Source organism: Paralichthys olivaceus, chromosome 17 (genome assembly GCF_024713975.1).
Source record: "Paralichthys olivaceus isolate ysfri-2021 chromosome 17, ASM2471397v2, whole genome shotgun sequence".
NCBI classification, from domain to species: domain Eukaryota; kingdom Metazoa; phylum Chordata; class Actinopteri; order Pleuronectiformes; family Paralichthyidae; genus Paralichthys; species Paralichthys olivaceus.
In genome coordinates this window covers 8,290,521-8,310,620 of record NC_091109.1, presented here as the reverse complement: position 1 = coordinate 8,310,620, position 20,100 = coordinate 8,290,521, and the positions used below count along the sequence as shown (strand labels likewise).

Below are 20,100 nucleotides of genomic sequence, written 5' to 3'. Positions count from 1 at the left end.
CATAGCCTTGTAAGACAACATCAGTTCCTGGCTTTCGAGTCCATCTTTCACCAGAAACAGAACTTAATGTGGTTTCGGGTTCTATTTTTACTCCTCTGCCACCACATGAACTCGCGCAAGCGAAGAGTGAGGGAGTTAATGGACATGGTGGACACCGAGCGATGTGTGCCACTAACAAATCCTCCAGATTAAATTAAAGGGAGCTGCAGTTTGATCGCTGCATGCTACATCCCTTATCTCAACAAGTCACATTTTCAATCACTATGCAAAGATTTTACATCAGGCGTAGGCTCTGTGCTAATGCACTGCCCTGCCCTGTGTCATCACAATTGACCTACACTGGGCTGTCAGACATGTGGCAGCCTCTCCCAAGCAATAGTAATTTCATTGGGACATGCATTTATGCAAAGTGGATTCCTGCCACACCAAGTTGTCCACATTAAGATGATTCCCAGTATAGCATGTGCACGTACATACCACGATGATTGAATCACTTAAAAAAAATAAAGAATGAATGTTAATTAGCAGGATTATGCAAAATCATGTTGATTTTTTCAGAGAATAATCATCTTAATAATAATTCATTAAAAAATGTGACATTTTAAGGGACTGATAGGGATAGAGTGTATACAATTTCATGCACATCCAAATAAAAATGCAGATCTAATGAACTAAAATGTGGTTAAACAAGGGGACTTTTGGGCCTCGATAGAGTGTGACATTTGCTAATTGTACCATTTTAGTTGGAATATGAAGTTAAAACTCTTTGAGTTTAATTTCCAGTTCACTGAAATGTGACTAAATAAAATGCCTATTCTGTGCATTTTATTCAAACTTAATATGTTTGTTTAAGTGACCACAGCAAGAATCTCTTTTAGCAACAATATATGAGTGTACTGAAGTTTTGTATTAGAGACTTTGATTTTGATCCACTCCTGAGTTTGCATTCTGAGTCCTTAAATATCTCAACAGAGCAATGTTATTGACCTTTTGGCACATTATATTTTTCAGCTATGATCTCAATTGATCACTAAGGGTTCGAGGTGAAGAGGCTGCAATGCAATGAGACGCTCACCTTGCGCCTCTCCCCATTGAAGCCTCGCCACTGCTCTGCCTTCTTGACAATGTAGCTCAGCTCCTGATTGGACAGCTCCAGATCTTGAGGCAAGAAGTACATCCCCTCTTTGGCTGTAAGCCGCTGAAAGATGTCCAGCATGTGGCCATCGTTGTGGAATCTGGAAGGTTCAGGGTTGGAAAATGAAAGAATTGAGAAGGGTTCAGTGAGAGCAGAAGTGTTGTATATTGATTCACTGTCCCTGCCATGCAACAATCATATAGGGCTAAATTCTTTGCCAGGTAGCATGATAAAAGTCTAATACAGCCATTCAAAGAGAAAAGGAATGAAACAAATTGGCCTGTGAGGGGGAAGCACTTTGGCAACACATGCTGACTGCAGACATGTCTGTGTATGGCTGTGCATCTGCGTGGTCGTACAAGTGTTAATGTGTGGGAGTCAGATCCTCGGATGTTCTTCACTGTTAATCCTGCGCTTCAAAGATGGCAGCTGCAACAGACGTGCTGGATGCAGATGTGTCAGGAGAGACCACCCTGAGTCACAGGAAAACGTTCAGCATGGCAGAGAAGCGTATCGATTCGTACCTCCAGATGAGCGCGCAGCACCAAAGTCTTATTTTTCTTTTGCCACAAAAGGGTGCATCGAGCCAACCCCTCAAAAGAAATCACCATGTCTGTAAACAAATGCCTTGGCTGACCATCAAATCCTGCAGACCTTGTGCCCTTCCATAGAGATTCTAGCCTGTCAGAGGGTAATCAACTCTCAAATAAAACCAACATCAAGGAGACAGGGATTTACAGAAGATGCTGGCGCGGAGCTTTGAACTCAGCATCATTCCCCATTGCTCCTGGGAGAGGAATGTTTGTAGAATCTTGACCTCAGACACAGGAATAGCATGCATTCATTTTCATCCTACACTTGAATTGTGCTTCTCATTCATTTATGCAGCTTTTTTCTTGGAGAGATTCACCATCGTTGCATCTCAGCGCTTCAAAACAGGCTCATTTCCTCTGTGTAGGAAGTGCTTAAAGATGTGAGGCATAACCTGGATGATAAGGCCCATATAGCTTCTCTTTAAGTATAGGGGGTCGCCATGATGACATGAACAAACGTATGGAATCCATTTAAACAGAATATGATCACGATTAGCCAAAAAGACAAACATGGTAGGCTAATTGTGAGTGGGAAACTGACACTTAATACATGTACTGAAAAATAATTACAGTAATTCATAATGTTCACAACAGCATCTATTTTTGGTAGTAACCATTTAATTATTTAACTCTGTTATGTATATTTAGGACACATGATAGAACTTGGTTAAGATTAGGGAAATATATATATTCTTTTTAAGATTTAACCTGAACCACAAGCTTTCTGTACTGTTCACTAAAGGGCTTTTGCTTCCTATCACAGGCTTATAATGGGACTCCCCAACCACTCCGTGGAGACGGTGCTGTCATCAATAAAGGTTTAATGCATTCAAATATAAGTTGCAGTCAACATTATGTTTCCGATAAAACATATTTTCTGTTTCCATTTAGTTGTATAGATGCAGGTTTGACTGAATATCTTCCAAACAGAAACACTGTCACTGTGAATGCAAACTAAGTTGTTTTTTTTAACCTTGTAATTGTTTGGATATGAACTGCACCATTATCAATGTAGCGTTTGTGTTTATTAACTTTCAAAAAGGATAGAGGTGTAAAACACATCACTGATATGTATTTCTGCAGCTAATGAATAAAGACTTCCTAAAATGTAATTAAAAAAGGATAACAGTCCATTCTATCTATACATATAGCCCGGGGCATTTTTTTAGAAATAGGTCACGCTCTGTGTCAGAGCCCCTTCCTTGCAGCCAATAGGAAACTGTAACCCATAAAATTATCATCCTTGCTTCAGCCTCGTGGCCTACATTCAATACAAACCCGAGTGGCGGTTGAGTGGCAGAAGTCATTATTACTAGCTGCTGTTTTAATATTGTCCATTTAGCTGGAGCCCGATAAGCGTCCCGCTTACTGAAATTAGATGGCACCCTCTCCTCGGCCGCCAATCTCGAACTGATTAATTCAATAAGGGTTTTCTTACAGTTTGAGCCTTTAATGGTGTTGTGTCTCATATGAGGGTGGGGAGAACACACCTTGGATACATTATTCAGTAATTTATCACCCACCCCTCAACATTTTACCATGATGTGCAAAATCTGCTGTCCTATTATTTAAAAAGCGCAACACTGATGTTTTATCAGCCCCATATCATAAAAGTGAGATTTGCATTTGTTTCGATTAATATATTGTTTATTAAATATATATATATATATATATTTTATAATCAAATACTTACTTGTCAGTTTTTAGATTGGCCTCCAGAATTGTCTGTACAGATTTAGTTAATTCCTATTTCTCTTATTAGTACTCTTCTACCGGATTGGATTACTTTTTATATTTGCAGCTTTTACCATTTGCATTGTTTAAAAAACAGACAAGCTGTTCGATGGCTTTGTCTCAGTAGCTGCTTCGCAGGTAGACAATATTTCACATACAGTTTGCACTCTTTTCTTTCCCCACTGCTTGATTACCCAAATCCCTGATGTCCCCAGTGGTGTTGGATTCTGGCAACACATAATGTCTGACCCCTGGTCGGCCTTGATGCACACTGGCACCGTATCGGTATGCCAGAGGGTCTATCAGCCCAGGAGAGTTTGTCGGAGGCAGGAGTAGTGGGCTCCACCACCTGCATTTGACCTGGATGTTGTAATAACAGCACCTCAACACGACCACATGATCTTGGGGTTTGCACCAGAACCAGACCTAGTTGTTCATTTTATAGCTAAACACTGATTCCAGCATATTAGACTGAATCTGACGGTTTGGTTGAGTTCAATCTTCACTGATCATCATCTGCATTTACCAAGTTGCAAATGTACGCCCTGTGAGTGTAAGAGAAATGTTAAACTACACTGAGATGGTTTTAATACTCAAAGAAATGGATATTTTAATGGATATTAAAACCAGAAACACCAGAAAAGTACTCATATATAACCTTTAAGCTTCAAATTGTGAATTTGTCGAGCACAGTGCTTAGAAATCTGCCCTCTCATTGCACTGCAGTGTCATTCTCCTGGGCTTTTATGAAATTGAGAAAATAGGCGATGTTTGACTCGACTGTATGTGAAAAGGGTTTTTTAAATTAAGAGATTCACACATTAATGTTCGTTTTTTTTCCCCCGATGTCTCAGTGGAGACGTTTGCTGAAATCTGCTGTCTGAGGTGTTAAATCACAATACAGACCCAGCAAGTAAAATGCTTCAGCATGGCTGACCTTAATCTGCAAGACATGAGTGGAACACACAGCGCATTAAGATAGAGTATGTGCATTCACCACCATGTATATGCAGTCCATTTCACTATGTATGAAACCTGCAGTGACACCAACCATGCAAAACATTCAGCCTAATCGGATAATGTAAGGGGGTTACATGTTCACGCTACATCAAAACACATATAACTTTTGAATTCGAAACGCTTTCAATGTCCCAACCAGTTGCAGAGAATGCTATGTTCCATAAGAAAAACTGTGTGGTGCATTTGTGTATTTCTGCTTTTTTGTGTTTCATAACTCAGTGTGTGTCTGTGTGTTGATGTGTGAAGCTGATGTCTAACCCTCAAAAGTAATTCCATGCCACTACATAATCAAAATGGATTAACATTCATTTTCGTTTTCTGTTGTTTTCTGCTTTTCTGTGGACAGATAAGGGAAGGAAATGGCGGATGCTGCGGAATGGGCACGAGGCTGCGGGGGCGCAAGGACTTATTTCTGAGCGGGTGCTTGAGAATAGTTGGCTGCTGAATCCCAGAGTGTTTTAGAAATGGTCTTCCTCTTCATTGACAGACTGCCCCGTCAGACTGTGTCAATTCAAAATTACCCAGATTATGATTCCCCTCTCTTCTGGCTTGAGCGGTGTTTTGATTTTCAGTCAGCAGGAAGGTCTGACACGAGGTCAGAGGTCAAAGAGCAATGGTAGATAATAAAGGAACCTAGTCTACCCAGTTTACATGTAAAAGCCAGAACCAACATGTGCAACACTATGTTTGGCCTCAGTGATATACCATACAACTGTATCAACAAGTATAAATGATGGCACAAGTATATACCGTCATATATTCCGATATATATCCTTTGTCATAGAAAAGAAAATTATAATTTAAATAGCTCTAGAACGAAAAAACCACAAAAAAGTCAAACTAGTACCAAAGACAAAGCCAAACTAATGAACCCAACAGTCAAGTGTTCAAAGTAGAATGAATGGAATAGAATGTTTTGGATAAAAAACACCCAATGTAAGAATAGTAAGAGGGTAGTAGGGACACCAGATATTGGTGATATTTGATGTTTCAAGAGTTTTAATGGATTGTATTTACCATAAGAAATCACTGAACCTAAAATAAATAATTACCATCGACATTGTAAGGGACTGTAAATGTTATCCTGCAAGGCTGAAATTATTGTAAGACAGAGGGGTTTATGTTTATGTTTTGAAATCAGCAGATTAATTCATTTCGAAGTTGATAAATAAAAAGTAATCTTATTTGCCATACTCAATTGATCCATGCTCATTGTTTTCATAGATGATTTAAATGTTTATGTGACTTAGACATTGGGTTTTTTTCTCAATTCTTGCACTGAAGACAGAGTGGCTACATATTAGGTATATTCCTCTTCATTGCGATGGGGAAGTTTGTTCTAAAGTGTGCCTGCTGTTTGACCTATGACCTCCATCACGGATCTTTACTTGGTAATACGCCTCTGTGCACAGCCACTGTTAAATTATGCAGGATGGAATTCATAGGCCACTGGTGTATCATAGTTGTGTTGTTGTTGTTCATACGATCACAAAGGGAAGAAGTGTGGTGTAGAATTTACTGAAACATGCTGTATGTGAAACTGCTGAATCACTGTCAACCTTTTGTAATACCTCACATAGGGTCAGTTAACCTCTGACACCAGAAGACGGCAGCATCTGCAGTGTCTGGAGAGATCCTTATTGTGAAGCGTTCAGACTGCAATTTGTTATTCAGAGAAGAGACTGACTATGACCTTGGCCTCATTGCAGTTTCGTGTAGTCGGCTGGTGGGGGAGGAATGGTTAAGAAGACTCTACGCTATATATTCATGTTTACGGTCTATTTCCTGGGCCCAGAATAAATAACAATAATTTGAGACAACAGGACTGTGTTTGTCAGCTCGTCAGCCATCATGTTCCTACTTGTCTCACCTGAGCAGGTAAATGGAGAGGATGGTGATGGAGAGCAGAAACAGGACCGCGTAAAGGAAGAGAGTGATAACCACCCCCGCTGCACCTGATTGGTCAGCTCGATAGAAGTGCCAGTAAAGCTTTGCAGCATCACCCACTGGTGTGTCTGGGCTGTAGGTGAGACGCTGCGGAGACAGAGATTGAATGAAAGGACAACAAATGCAAATCTGTACTGTATGAGGATGGACATTTTTAATATTGGAAAGATAAGAAAATCACATATTGGCATTTTTAGCTGCATTCACACCAAAAGTGAAGCAGATTTTCGCATCACGTTACTCCCGCTATGTCATTTGTTTTTACACACGGCGAGAGTGCACACGACCAGCAAATTGACTCTTGGTGACTACATTCCTGCATTGTACCTGTTGTGGAAATGTCAGAGAGCCCAGAACTAGTTAGATGAGGCGCATGACGTGAATTCATAAGTGTTTCATCACGTCATTCATGTCTTTGCATTGACTTTGTATGTAATCTTAATGCGCAAATAATTTGCTTTGCATTTTTTGTGAACACAGCTTTTCAAATGCAGTTCAGCTGGTGCTCCTCTCAATCTAAATCTTATACAAAAATGTTTTTACATAGGAAACATTTTCATCTCTTATTCATTGGTACAAAATGATTTATTATTGTCAAATGATGCACAACTGTGAGCAGGCGAAATCATTTCACGTCTTCCTCATTGACAAATAAAGACACCCATCTCTCCTTGCATACTTACTGTCTAACCCCCCCCCCTTTTTTTTTGTATTTAAAGTCACTTTGCCAAGATAAAGTGAACTCCTATTTAAAGTGCACAAGTGTCCAAGCTATTTTTAAAGTGACTTACCCCAAGGACGGCGTCCACTGCAAAGACCGCCAGAGGGTCGAGGACTGTCCACACTCCCTGAGCCATGATAAACTTTGACGTGAAGGAAGGGAGTGAGCCAAATATCTGTTGACAGCCCCATCTGATCAGAACCAGCAGGAACGTTAATGCGTTCAAGGTCAGGGGACCCACCACCAGCATCGCCATCTCCTCCCAGATGTGGAGCAAGGAACTCTGGTATACAAGCTCCACCGTGTGTGCGTGGAACTGGAACCTGGCGGGAGAGGAAATAGAGGCGGGTGATGTGCATATGTGTAGAATGTGTGCACGAGTGTTGTATATTTGCATTTGTGATGCTTTGCAGCTCAAGGGCAACTGGTTCCACTAATTCCCACACAATGTTATATTGTTTGTGCTTGATTCAATCATATTTAATTAGTCTGATGACAATTAACATTATAACTGGCTGTTTTACTAGTCTGTGCTGCCTTATTGATTACATGGTTACATGTTATATGTATTAAAAGCTATTTTTTTTAGCTTTATAATCTGTGGATATATTAATTAAAGTAAAAAGCATAAATAAAGGAACAAAATCAAACTGACAGATGCTACAAGTAATTGTATTAACACCTTTGCTTTTCCAGACCTGCTATTGTAAGTTAGGTTCCCCATTCACAGCAAGCCTCATGAATTTCTTAATCTTGCCATCAGTCACGAGGAGGTAAAGCCAGTGGTGGGAGAGGAAAGGTCCAGTTTTTGCTCATTAATTTCCATCTGATTTGCTCCAAGAGTCTAGCATTCCTCAGATTCTCTCCATTAATCTGACAGTAAAGGTCCATTGGTTTTTTTTTTTATCTCAAATCTCTTAAAGGTACCATATGTAAGAACAGGAAGCGATTTACATGTAATAATCGCTTTTTTTTATAGCTAATGTCTGTAGCGTAACTTCAAAAATCAGACCTTCCCTGACTTTCTCGGTTGCCTGTGAACTGATTCCTGTGCAAAGGACTTTGGAAAATCCAACAGCCGTGATGTTAATGCTTACTCCTGAGTGCATTGTCTCAATGTCTCTCTCACCCACACTAGCAAACGTTAACCAGTGGCCAGTTCCCAGCACAACACAGACTTCAACACAGCACAAAAAGAGACCTATCTCCAAACTCCATGTTAGCAATCACAACTGAGTATTTTGTGTATTTCAGCCGAATGCAAAACCTTAGCACACAATGTTTTAGTAAGTTCAGCTTTTATAACATAGTCTATTAATAACCCTGACTGTTTTGTTACTTTTTGACTCAGCCCACCTGCAACCTGCGATGTTTTCTTGAATGCCGGCCCACACCTGTCCGACTAACGGATCAACCTGGTCACTTCCGAGTACTCGATTGGAAGCAATACGCTTAAAACACAAGACTTGAATGTTGAATTATTACTTTTATTTGTTTCAAAGATAACAAGAGCGCGCAGGTTTCTGAAGCAAGAGTGGGATCAGAGGTTGGATTATAGGGAAGCAAGAGGCTAAGAGAGACTGAGGAAGAAAACAAAGAGGGTGAAATAGAAACAAGAGGTGAGGGAGGCTGCCATCACACAAGCCACTCTTAATGTCACTTGGTCTCTCTCTCTCTTTCACTGTGCACCGCAGCTCTGGCCACTGCATGGAGAGAGAAATGCTCGGAGGGAGAGCGGCAGATTCGGACATGTGGAACTTGTCATCCGACGTTGACCCCCTCTGTTTTCGCATTTTCATTTTTTTTCCACCTCCTATCCGCCCCCTCAGTCCATCCTTTTTTCCATTTGGCCACGTAGTTTCTTTTTTCCCTCTCTCTGCCTTCCTCTATCACTTTCCATGATTTAATGTGTGATGTTTGCACCCCACATGTTATTGTAATAAAATCCTGCCCGCATGCATGTTTGCAGCCAGCTCTTTTTATAGTGATGAATTAAATCAGCACCATATGCTGTGCTGCAATGTGATTTAACAGATCTGTGGTATTTTATTGCTATTTATTATCAATGCTGTGTACCAAATAATAACAATAAATTCCTTCCAAATAGTGTAGCCTGTTGGGGCTTAAGGCCGTGTGGTGAAATCAACAAACTCTTCCAACAATGGTTTGTTACTATTGAGAGAGTCTTGTTAAATTGTTAATGGGGGGATTCCAAACCGATGATTTGGATGTATCCAGTGTGTGTTGTGTGTGTTTGCTATCACACACTCAGACACACTGCACATCCTCATCTCTCCACCGCTCCCGCCCCCTCTACATCCCGTTGCACCACTACCGTACGTGTGTATGTGTGTGTGTGTCTCTGTACTTTGTGCATGTGTGTGCATCTGCGACTTGCCTATATGCTTCTGTAATCCATGTATGTGTCCTCCAAGTAAAGGGATTTACGTTAGTGGCGATGCTCCAGAGGTGTCTATGCACAGGTAGTTCTGCTCCATGTTTGTGCATGTATTCATATGCTCCCCCCTGCTCATACATGCATTTTTTTTTGTGTGTGTATGTGTTTGTGTGTGTGTGTGCAGGGCGATATCAAAGGAAGCAAACTCACTTGTTGACAGGAACTGCTATGGCCTGGAGGTAGAGCCACTGGCTGCAGTAATGCAGGTAGAGCCTCACAAACCACATCAAAGCCATCAGCAGCATAATGAGGCTGAGCTGCCGAACAGAGCCGCGCCAGCTCGTACGCGGCTGCTGTTGCCCCGGCAACGGCAGGCCCAGGTCGGACGACAGCATGTGTAGGGCCAGGCGGGCTCGATCGGACAGGCGCGGGGGGCGGGAAACAGGTCCTGTCAGTGGTGATCTGTTTTTGGACACACCATAATTGACAACGTAAAGCTTTGACTTAATGTTTTGCTTCTTCATAATATTAAAAAATATTATTAACAATTATTAACAATAATTCAAATGGATACATTGCATATCAAACCGAAACACAGGAGTATTAAATAGCTTCTGAACAAGGGCGACGGCATCAGTACTGATTATTTAAATAGAAACATTTACATTGAGTTACCACTACACTTGATAACAACTTCAATTTAAAAGAGCAAATCTTTGCATCACGGATAATATTCAAATGAATTTTTACCATCATCAGATACACATTAAAGGTAGGGAAATGTAGAATTAAAACTGGCACACATGCACACAAATGGACTACACACACACACACACACACATACACACACAGATACAGATAGGAATCCCTTCCAGCAGTGCTCGGCTTCCCTCAGCACCTCTGCCTCCTCTGTGCCGCCCTTTGTCAGGCCTGCTCAACTATTCCCTTTCATATAGAGGGTACAGATGGAGCAGAGGAGGAGAGGAGAGTAAAAGGAAAGAAATTACAATATCCAAAAATTCACATACTACATACATCACTGTATGGTGCAGCAGAATGTGTGAAGTAAATGCATGTGTACTCTTGCAATGTGCATAGCCCTACACAGATGCATAATATAGTTTACACATGTCCACAAAGGCTGACACCACTGACCCCTGTCCTCTGGCTGACAGTAATTAGACCAAGGCTAAAATAGGTGTATACAGTAGAGATATGTGCGTATCACAGAGTGTGACTTAAGGCCTTTGCCTGTGGACATCCCTGTGTCTTACCACTGTGTCCCAGAACAAAGTTGGAATTCACTTTGTAGTGTGTATCTAGGGAAAATCACACACTGCCTAAAGATAGAAAAAGAAAAAAAAATCAGTTGTATTGCTTTCTCCTCCTCTCTACAAATAATTAGGGCTAGACTTACATCAAAATGCAGCGTTGCGTTTTTTTGCCTGCCCTGCTTGTATTGCTGCTGAAATACAGTCCCACAGTTGCATTTAAAACAAAAAAGATAATCTTTGCTCTCCCTGTGAGGTGGACACAATCTCTGAAGTGTTCAATTATTTGAAGTTGTCAAGTTTCTCATTGCGTGCAGATGGCACTGTAGGGTGTAGTGGTACATGTGGGAGAACTCAGAGGATTCATCCTGAGTTCAGGCAGTCAGTTCGGACTGATAAACATTCATAGCTTGGCAGTGGGAGATAAAAATCGGTAATGAAAAGTCAGTTACTGGTCAGTTCTGTGAATGAGATTTTAATAGCGCAGCTTGTTTTTCACTGCATACTCAATATATTCTGCATGAGGTCAGTGAGATGATAGTAAGAATTACATTGCGTCTGTTGATTCTTAAATTCACGTTAAATTGAACGGACTGTAAGCTTTTTTTTTTATTATCGGGTGCCACAGCCTCTCTATTATTCAGTAACACTGGTAATAAAGGTTTCTTATATCTGCCCTGTACGAAAATGGTTCCTAAACTAAAGATTGATGATTTCTACATATTTCTCTGGATCAAATACGATTTAAAACCAATCACAGATAGCATATTTTAGCCATCAAAACATAAAACAAGATAAATATTCCATCAACTTAGTGGTTTTCTTTGTCCCTACATGACCTCTGAGTTTAATATGAGGCATTAGTCACATCATTATGAGGACAAAAAAATTATAATATCATAAATATATGAATGACAGTATAAATAAACAAACAAATAATGTAGAAATAAATAATCAAATACATAAATAAATGTGTTTTTGATGAAAAAGCTATTTCTGTGATCCTACATTTATTTATCTATTTCTACAGTTATTCATTTATTCATTTATACAGTGTATCTATATATAGATATATGTATAGATATACATGTGTGTTGTGGTGTTTCAGTTGCATTGTTTTGTTTTGCTGAATAGTTTTGGATAATACTGAAATGGATCAACTAAAGTCAACTAAGCTTTTACTTATTTCAGTTTTTCTATGTCCACATTTTAATAAGGTGGGGGGGTCACACCCAAGCTGGATTGGTTACAATTGATTGCACCATAGAATATAATACAACATTTGCACACAGGAAAATGTTTGTGCAAACTATAGCTCAGATCAACACAGTCAGGGACAATTAATGTCCTGAGTGTCTGGCACCTTTTTGGGGAAGCCCTGCTGCCCTGAGCTGCTACACAAAACAAAACATATTTTGCTTTGTTTTTGAAAAGGATATAGTTCCAGCGTCAAGTGTGTGTTTGGGCAATGATAATGTACAAACATGCTTCTGCTATTCTCTACTGTGATTGTAACAAAGGTACTTTCACTCTGTTCCGAGCTTTATCACAACTTGATTCATCGTGTGGTATAAAACTGCTTCCCGCATGTCTGCAAAAGTGGAATTACAGAGTAGGCAAAAAACTCGCAGTGTGGCGCAGACACAAGATGCTGCCCTGTCAAGTGGCATTAAAAGAAAACAGCAAATGCAACCTGATGCCCATCTCTCATGTAATGAAGATATTGATGATGCATGAAAGAGGTATATTTTTAGATTTCTTCATGTGGTGGCCTCTTCCGAAGTAACATGATGTGAAATCTGTTATCGCCACTGATTTGATTTCATTATGGCACCTCCAATTACAAAGGTACAGAGCAGAAAAGCAGAGGGGAAGGCAGGGGGTGGAGGTGTGGGCTTTTTATCTTGCAGGAGGATATTTCATTCCAATATCACAGCTCGTCTCAGCGTCGACTGATAGCATGTGGCATAGCGGCCCAGAGATTAAACCAACCATTTCAACGGGCAGGCATTGGCACATAATACTGTATTTTAACTGGAGTTTATGTGATTTTGTGAAATCCAGGCCAGAAGCTGCTTCCTCATTATCTTAGTTATGATATGTTTGTTGCTCATTCCCATGTCATCAAAGCACATTGCAAAAGGACTCATCATCCTCTCTAAACCTTTCCCGAGTCTGCCAAGGCCTGTAAATCAGATTTAACTGGCGTGTATCTGTCAACCATTGGAGCAGGAACCATCATCCTGGACTGGTTTTTCCCAGACTGTGTCCCTGTGTTCCGTACGCCATGACAACAAATAGCTGCGGCTTTAAAAATAGCACCAAGTGAACAGCAAGTACAGATCAGCATTAAACCTTTAAGATGGCATGGGTAATGAGAGATGCAGGGGCCGGGGGAGGAGACGGGTACTGTGGGGTGTTACATTTTAAATAGCAGATTTAGTGTGAGAAGGCTCCGGGGCCGAGGAGAGCGAAGGTAACTCTCTGAATCCCTCCACACAACCCTAATGGCTTAAACCCTCCAGTCTGAGGCCACTTTAAGTATTGGACTTATCCCTTTTATTTAGAGGATTATTTTCTGTCACTTTCTTATTTGGGCCACCGGCATTGTTTGTAAATGCACCAAAAACCCCACATCGTTTCCCCACATAGTCAAAGAATGGTTTGCTGTTGGGGAAATAGAGAAAGAAAAGAGAGAAAAAAAAAACATACAGTGTGAAAATAGACTTAAAAGATTGACAGATAACATGATTGTTTTCTTCGTGGCCCAGATGCACAAGCGTTGTGGTGATTATGCAAGTTTGATTATCTTAGGTGTCAAGAGATGGAGGTGAAGATACTGCAGCTTTGTTTCCACATCTTTTTTTGGACGAGTGCTGATAATGCGTTTGTTTTGGATTGTGGCGGCATTTGTCATCTGTCTTCTGTGGGTTGTGTGACCATTTCCTTTCTTAAGTCAAGTCAAAGCACTTTAAGTGAAACTTTGTAACTGGTAAGCAAATGTGCATGTGAACATTTCTAATCTAAATCCCACTTAGGAAAAGAAAGTTGTTGTAATGCTAATTAAGAATGTGTAACGAAATCATAGACTGTGTAAAAAGATGGACGATGTGCTCGACCATTAATGAGTCAGTCTCAGCTGTCAATCTCATTTTTTCCCCGAAATGAAACCAAACTTATTGGCAAATTGAGTATTATTAGTGTGATCACACACAGCTTCTACTTTCATCTAAGTCATTTAATCACAGATGGAATTTTGCAGGAGAGTTTAGATTTATTGTATATGAGCATGGAGGTTTGTGTTGATATAAAAGGAATAAAAGGACATATGCACTATTCAGGATTTCTTTTTTTACAAGTAACCTAAAGGGTCAATCTACAGCCAATAATATTTGAGCCTGTGAAGCACTGTATTATGAGATGCTCCACATGAATCCAGTGCACTGATGCATCAACACAAACATGTTCATGTGCACAGAGCGAATGACTTTACAGACCTGCTCACAATTACCAAATCCAAAATTCTACCATAACCATGTGTCAGTGTCACGTCCAGTGTTGTGATTGCTTGTGTGTGTGCATTTCAATAAATATACAGACACAAGATACAAGTTTCTACAAGTCTTAACTCTGTGTTGCAGAGTGCACGCCAGTCCACATACACGCTATCCAGTCCCATGATACAAACATTCAGCTTTAACTGCCTATTAATTGCATTCATGCAGAAGCACTTATGAAATGTCTGGCATACAAGCAAGGCTTTGCACAGGTGAGAGATCACAAAAAACCTGCTCCGCAAAAAGTATGAAATGATAATTATTGATCATTGACAGGTTGAACAGAGCACTGCTTTCTGCCTGCTCCTAGACAATTTTGTAGTTTATAAATCCCTCTTGTAAGAAATTTTCTTCACACAAAAGTGCACAAAATTGCATCATTGTGTGCTAACTGTTACTCTCACTCTTCTTTTTTCTAAATCTTAGTTGTTCCAAGAGCAATTACCTCACCATTTGAGGGCTTTATAGGCACCGTTGTTTACAGAGACCCTGGCAAAGCAAGAACACACATAAACTGAGTTTCACTGACAGTATGGGAGTACAGTGGCAGGTATTTCGGGTGTAGTTAAAAGAGAATTATGGAAGTGTGACTCAGCTGCAAAACGAGAGTCCATCACCATGTAATTAAAATAGTATAACGATGCACGGCCAAATTATCAGAATTATTTGCTGACAGGGAAGTGGAGGAGAGCATAATCAGAGGCAGCGGGGAAAAAAATATGTTCCACTTAATTAGGAATCCATGCTTGACTAATAGTTGGCTGCTCGTTTTTACAATGCGAGAAAGGTTCTCACGTACAGGCAAGCACAAGGGCGGAAAAGGCCACAAGTGCTCTCTGTTGTTGATCAGCTCGCAGTGCGTGAGATGCAATGGTCGCCCAGAGTCTCAACCTCATAGAAGTCAATTAATGACTTTATAAGATTTATGGAATCGGTAGATTGGCAAGAAACATTAAGGTCAGCAATGGTAAATAAGAGTCAGGGCAACCAAATCTCCAAATGGCATGACTAGTGCAGAGCCTGTTCTAAACCTGCCTGTTTGGAATGGACTGCTTGCTCGGCCTTTGGTGACTCTGGTTGCAGCTTCCTTTATGAAACTGTAAAAGTGACCTGCAGTAACTGAGCCAGAGTAAGTATAGACTTGCTGCTAAACTCAGACTGTGCCACCGCCGCTGCTCTAAGAGCTCAAGAACCGCAAGCTGGAGAATCAGCTGTAGTGAACATGCTGAACATGAATGTGCTTTAGTTAGGATGGACAACAGTTGATGAGTCCTACAGGGAGCTCCTCATCAATCCTGTGTCCAAATCACACCAAATTTGAAACTGCATTACTTAAGACCCTTAACAATAGATGTGCCAATAAGATGAACGTTTCTCAAGATAAGTGAGCCACATACAGACAAATGTTTGTGCAATCGTTAGAGAGATAAGAATGAATGGATGCTGAACCATGAAACTGATCAGTTACCATTTCTTTAACATTGAATCCATCAACTGAAAATAATACAAGCCCCCTCCTGTGCTTTTCTTTCTTTTGATAATAAACAAACAATATATAATGTGTACATTTGAGATCATTGATGGTGCATGTAGAAGTATCTTTTATTTTCTGTTTCCACGCTTAACAAATCAGCTGCAGACTGAAGTTTTACATTGACTGCACAAAGGTGAGGGTGACATAGATTTTCTAATCAGGCCCTATATTATCATCTAACTGTAATACTACACTGTGATGAGATCACTGTCATATTGATGTGGCTATGAATGAAATTTCTCCAATTAAATCCTTTTTTCACTGGCAGGCCTCTGAAGCTACCGGCCAAAGCACCATTCCAGAACAATAATTCGATGAGCATCAGTCCAGCATTGCACCGGCCAAACAAATCCCTCCTGCATAAAACATAAATAAATAAATAAAAGTTTTGGCCTCCTCGCACACCTTGGAATAGTTTGCATGCATATATGAGGTAGCCGTTTCACTGCTGTGCAACATGTGGTGTTTTTTATGGAGCGCCTGACTGAGCACAAGAGGGGATTAAAACATGGAAATGGCAGGTCCCTTGGTGCACCATAAACCAGGGTGGAAACATTTCAAATGCACATGCACCTGGGATCGGCAAACACACAGGGACTTCCCAGGCACTCGTTACTCCTGCTGCCATAGTTCTTTACAGAAGAGAACAGGTTGTTTTTCTACTCTATAAACTCTTTTCCAGGGAATTAAGGAAAATACACACAATGTAGTGCAAGTAAACTGGTAATGTAACTTGAAATGTATCAAGTCATCAATTTGGGTGAGGCGTAGAGGGAGGAGAGCTGCAGAGGCTGAGCATGGGCCTCCAGAGAGTTGCATCAGTATTTAAATGGATTTCACTTCTCTGACCTTGCCTCATTACTGCAGGACATTGTCACCAGAGAGATAGAGACACAGGGAGAATGAGGAGGGGATGGAAAGAGAAAGATGGAGGAAATTAAACGCAGAGAAAGTGCGATAAGACAGAATTAACAGGAGGGAGAAGAGGGAGTAATTATGAGCCAAAGAGACGAGCTATAGAGAGCAATTAAGTGAGTGATGGACATAGAAATAAAAGAAGCAAGGGGAAAAGTTTTTCTGTAGAGAGTCCTTCATGCCCATCATGACCTGAAACATCATCCAGTGTCACAGAGAACACCTGGAATCTTTCTCGTTTTCTCTTCTGCCAGTCAATGCAGAATTAAATGGGCCTGAAACAGGAAGAACCACTGTCTGCTTGTCCTTTTCTCTTTTTTTCTAACAGGCAACAACATATTCTGAATGTAGTACTCAGATAAAATGATCCCATAACATTGCTTTCTTGTATTCCTAATGTATTAAAACTTGTCACCAATTCAAACCTTCCTCTACTACGGAATTTGAAGTTGTATTAAAACACGTCCTACAACCTAAATGACCATATAAGTCACTAGTCTTGGATATTACCCATATGTGCAAACCAGAGGCAGGCATACTAGATCATTGTTGTCATGGTAACATTGGACACATGATACATTCAATATTATTTAATATAATTTATACTTAAAGATATTTTTTTTTCTTTGTTTTCAACATATCGGACGGACACAGACCTCTATCATGACAACAACAATCATATCTCCTCTAGCAATTTATCTTTAAAGTAAGAGCATGTCTCTTTTGTTGCTGCAAAGTTTCATATCAAGGTGAATTACAGAGCTTTTATTTTGACAAGTTGTAAACTTAACAGCAGTAAATCATTCAAACGTATATATAAACCACACACACAAACAGCGATTCAGTTTAATTTTATGAAAAACATTATATTCCTATAAAATCTTCATTGCACATGAACCAGGTAGGAAAGTTTTCTAACTTCACTCTGCACCATAGACCATAAAAAGCGCTGCACACAACGTCCAGCTCACAAACAACAAAAAGTGACAGTATATTGCAGTTTGAGGAGGACGCATAATCCCAATGGATAATTCTGAAGTAGCTCCGGAGTATTAACACAGGACAGGAGAACAGACACTGCAGTCTGTTACAGTTGTGGAATACTCACAACTTTGTCCTGTTGAAATAAGCACATCCTTTAGGTTACCTTCGTTGTCATGGCTACAGTAATAAAAATGTACTGTGGATCACATCAAACTCATGTATACACAAACATCACACTGCACATCAGATCGTGATTACATCGACATCCACAACTCGTCGGTAGTATTATTAGAGCCGTCTGTCAGAGATGTTTTCGTAAAAGTTCGTATTTATTTGCACAGGGCACGGTGCATTAGTGGATGTTTGTACTACAGTGCATTAGCTAATATGTATCTGCATGTAAAGAGAGACTTTTGAATTCTCAGGCAGTTGTTTGTTGACTTTTGTCGTCTTTTTCAGATGTTTATGTCACAGTGATTACAGATGAAAAAAGAGAGGTGAGAGGGAAGCAGCACCTCTGGCCTCACTCTGTCCCTCAAACACACACACAACCTCTCATGCACGGATCTCTCATATGTTCTCACACATAGTTCCTGTCAGTTTTTTTTCCTCCTCCATCTGAACCTCCCCTCTCTAACTACACATTGGGGTGGGAAAGACATTCATTTGACCCAGACCACCAATGGGACCGCAGTCAGCTCTGACTGACACCCACATCACCGCAGATTAACCAGTCATATTGCAACGTTAGCCTGTCAGGGAGCTGACAGCTCTGATTTCCATAAAGGAAGCAACACGTTGATTGTGCATGTGTGTGTGTGTGTGTGTCTGTGGGATCCAAAGTGACCTAGGGCACGTCTGGCCGCACAAAACCCTAACATGTGCACTCGGTTGCGGTAGCCAGGGGCCTCTCTTTCACACATGCACGCACTAACGCATGCACGCACACAGACACATTCCTTCTCCCTCGGAACAGGAAAAGAGCCCTGGAAGGCGCTGGAGACCACGGGGTGACCAGCGCTGCCATCTCCACCCACCTCTCCTACCAGCATTACATCAGAATTGATTGACCCTTGCTCTGAGTTGTGATTCGGAGCTGCAGTGTGCAGTGGATTGACAGCCTGGAACTAGCTGTTATTTCAGGTGCTTTTCTCTCTTTCTCTGTCTTTTCTTTTCTGCGGGCCGATCTCTCTTTCTCTCCCCTACAGTTAATGGTTCCTCTTTAGCGGAGGAACGACACTGCGGGGTGTGCGGTATCAATGCATTATCCAGATGATCCTGTGTAATTAGCAGCATATAGACCGGTGCAGATGAGCAGCCTTAAACGATACAACCGTACATTTTACTGCTAATCTTACTTGGGCATGTACACAGACAGAAACAGATGGAGGGCACAGAAAGATGGAGAGACAGAGGCACAGTGGGTGAGTGCTCTGATAGGCTTGGCTGGGGGAAATGGGTGCAGAGGAACGTTGGTCCCCAACGAGGCGAGCTAACTGGGGGAAATTAGGTCAGTGTGTTCCCACTGACTCCACAGCAAGAACAGGCTGTGCGCGTGTGTGTGTGTGTGTGTGTGTGTGTGCGTGTGTATGTTTTGCCGGTGCACCTCCACTGCCACACTGCACCACTACATCAACATACTGTGCGTGTCTGTGCTTGTTTGTGTTTGTCTACAATGCTTCCATGTCCGTGTTTGGGCCTGATTTCAATAGAGGTGATAATAATTTCCACTGCTGTCACCGCTTACAGCTTAAATCCAGACTCGGGAGTCGTGCTGTTTGTTTTGACACATCACTCTACTCATTACTATGATGTAACTAATCAGAGATAACTTCATAATCAATAACAAAGTCGTTCTGGAAATGAAACAAATGAGTAAAAGGTTAACTGATGTGTATCCCCGCGTGGCTCAAACAGTCTTCTGGAGTAAAAGCTCCGGGGACAGATGGAGTCAGTTCTGCTGTGACTCGGCCTCCTGAGGACGATTAGGATACACTCTTCTTCTATTCTTCCTCCCTACAAAGCTTTGTCTTAACTCTGTCTCCCCCTCTCACTCTCGTCATGTCTCTCGATCAGGACAAGTCAAACATAGTATAATTGATATGAGATTTAGGGGGTATATTTCAATGTAATTAGAATCTTGATAATTGCACTAATTAGGTCTAATTGCCATGTGAGAATGACTTTGATTAAAACAGTTTTCTCTCTTCAAAATCAGAGGAGGAGAAAATACTTAGGTGACATTGATGGGACACAACGCGGAGGCTGATTGACGAGGATCACGGATGCAT

General features: G+C 40.9%; 1 protein-coding gene across 1 annotated transcript in view; it reads right to left on the bottom strand.

The window, feature by feature from the left end:
- The window catches only part of ofcc1 (orofacial cleft 1 candidate 1), a 78,369-nt gene that overhangs the window by 27,062 nt on the left and 31,207 nt on the right, over window positions 1-20,100 (bottom strand). The window contains exons 16-19 of the mRNA XM_069513105.1: window positions 9,759-10,010; window positions 7,221-7,473; window positions 6,353-6,516; window positions 1,076-1,235 (exon numbers count right to left, since the gene is read on the bottom strand). Coding sequence (XP_069369206.1) covers window positions 1,076-1,235; window positions 6,353-6,516; window positions 7,221-7,473; window positions 9,759-10,010 — 829 coding nt within the window. The remainder of the gene's footprint in view (window positions 1-1,075; window positions 1,236-6,352; window positions 6,517-7,220; window positions 7,474-9,758; window positions 10,011-20,100) is intronic.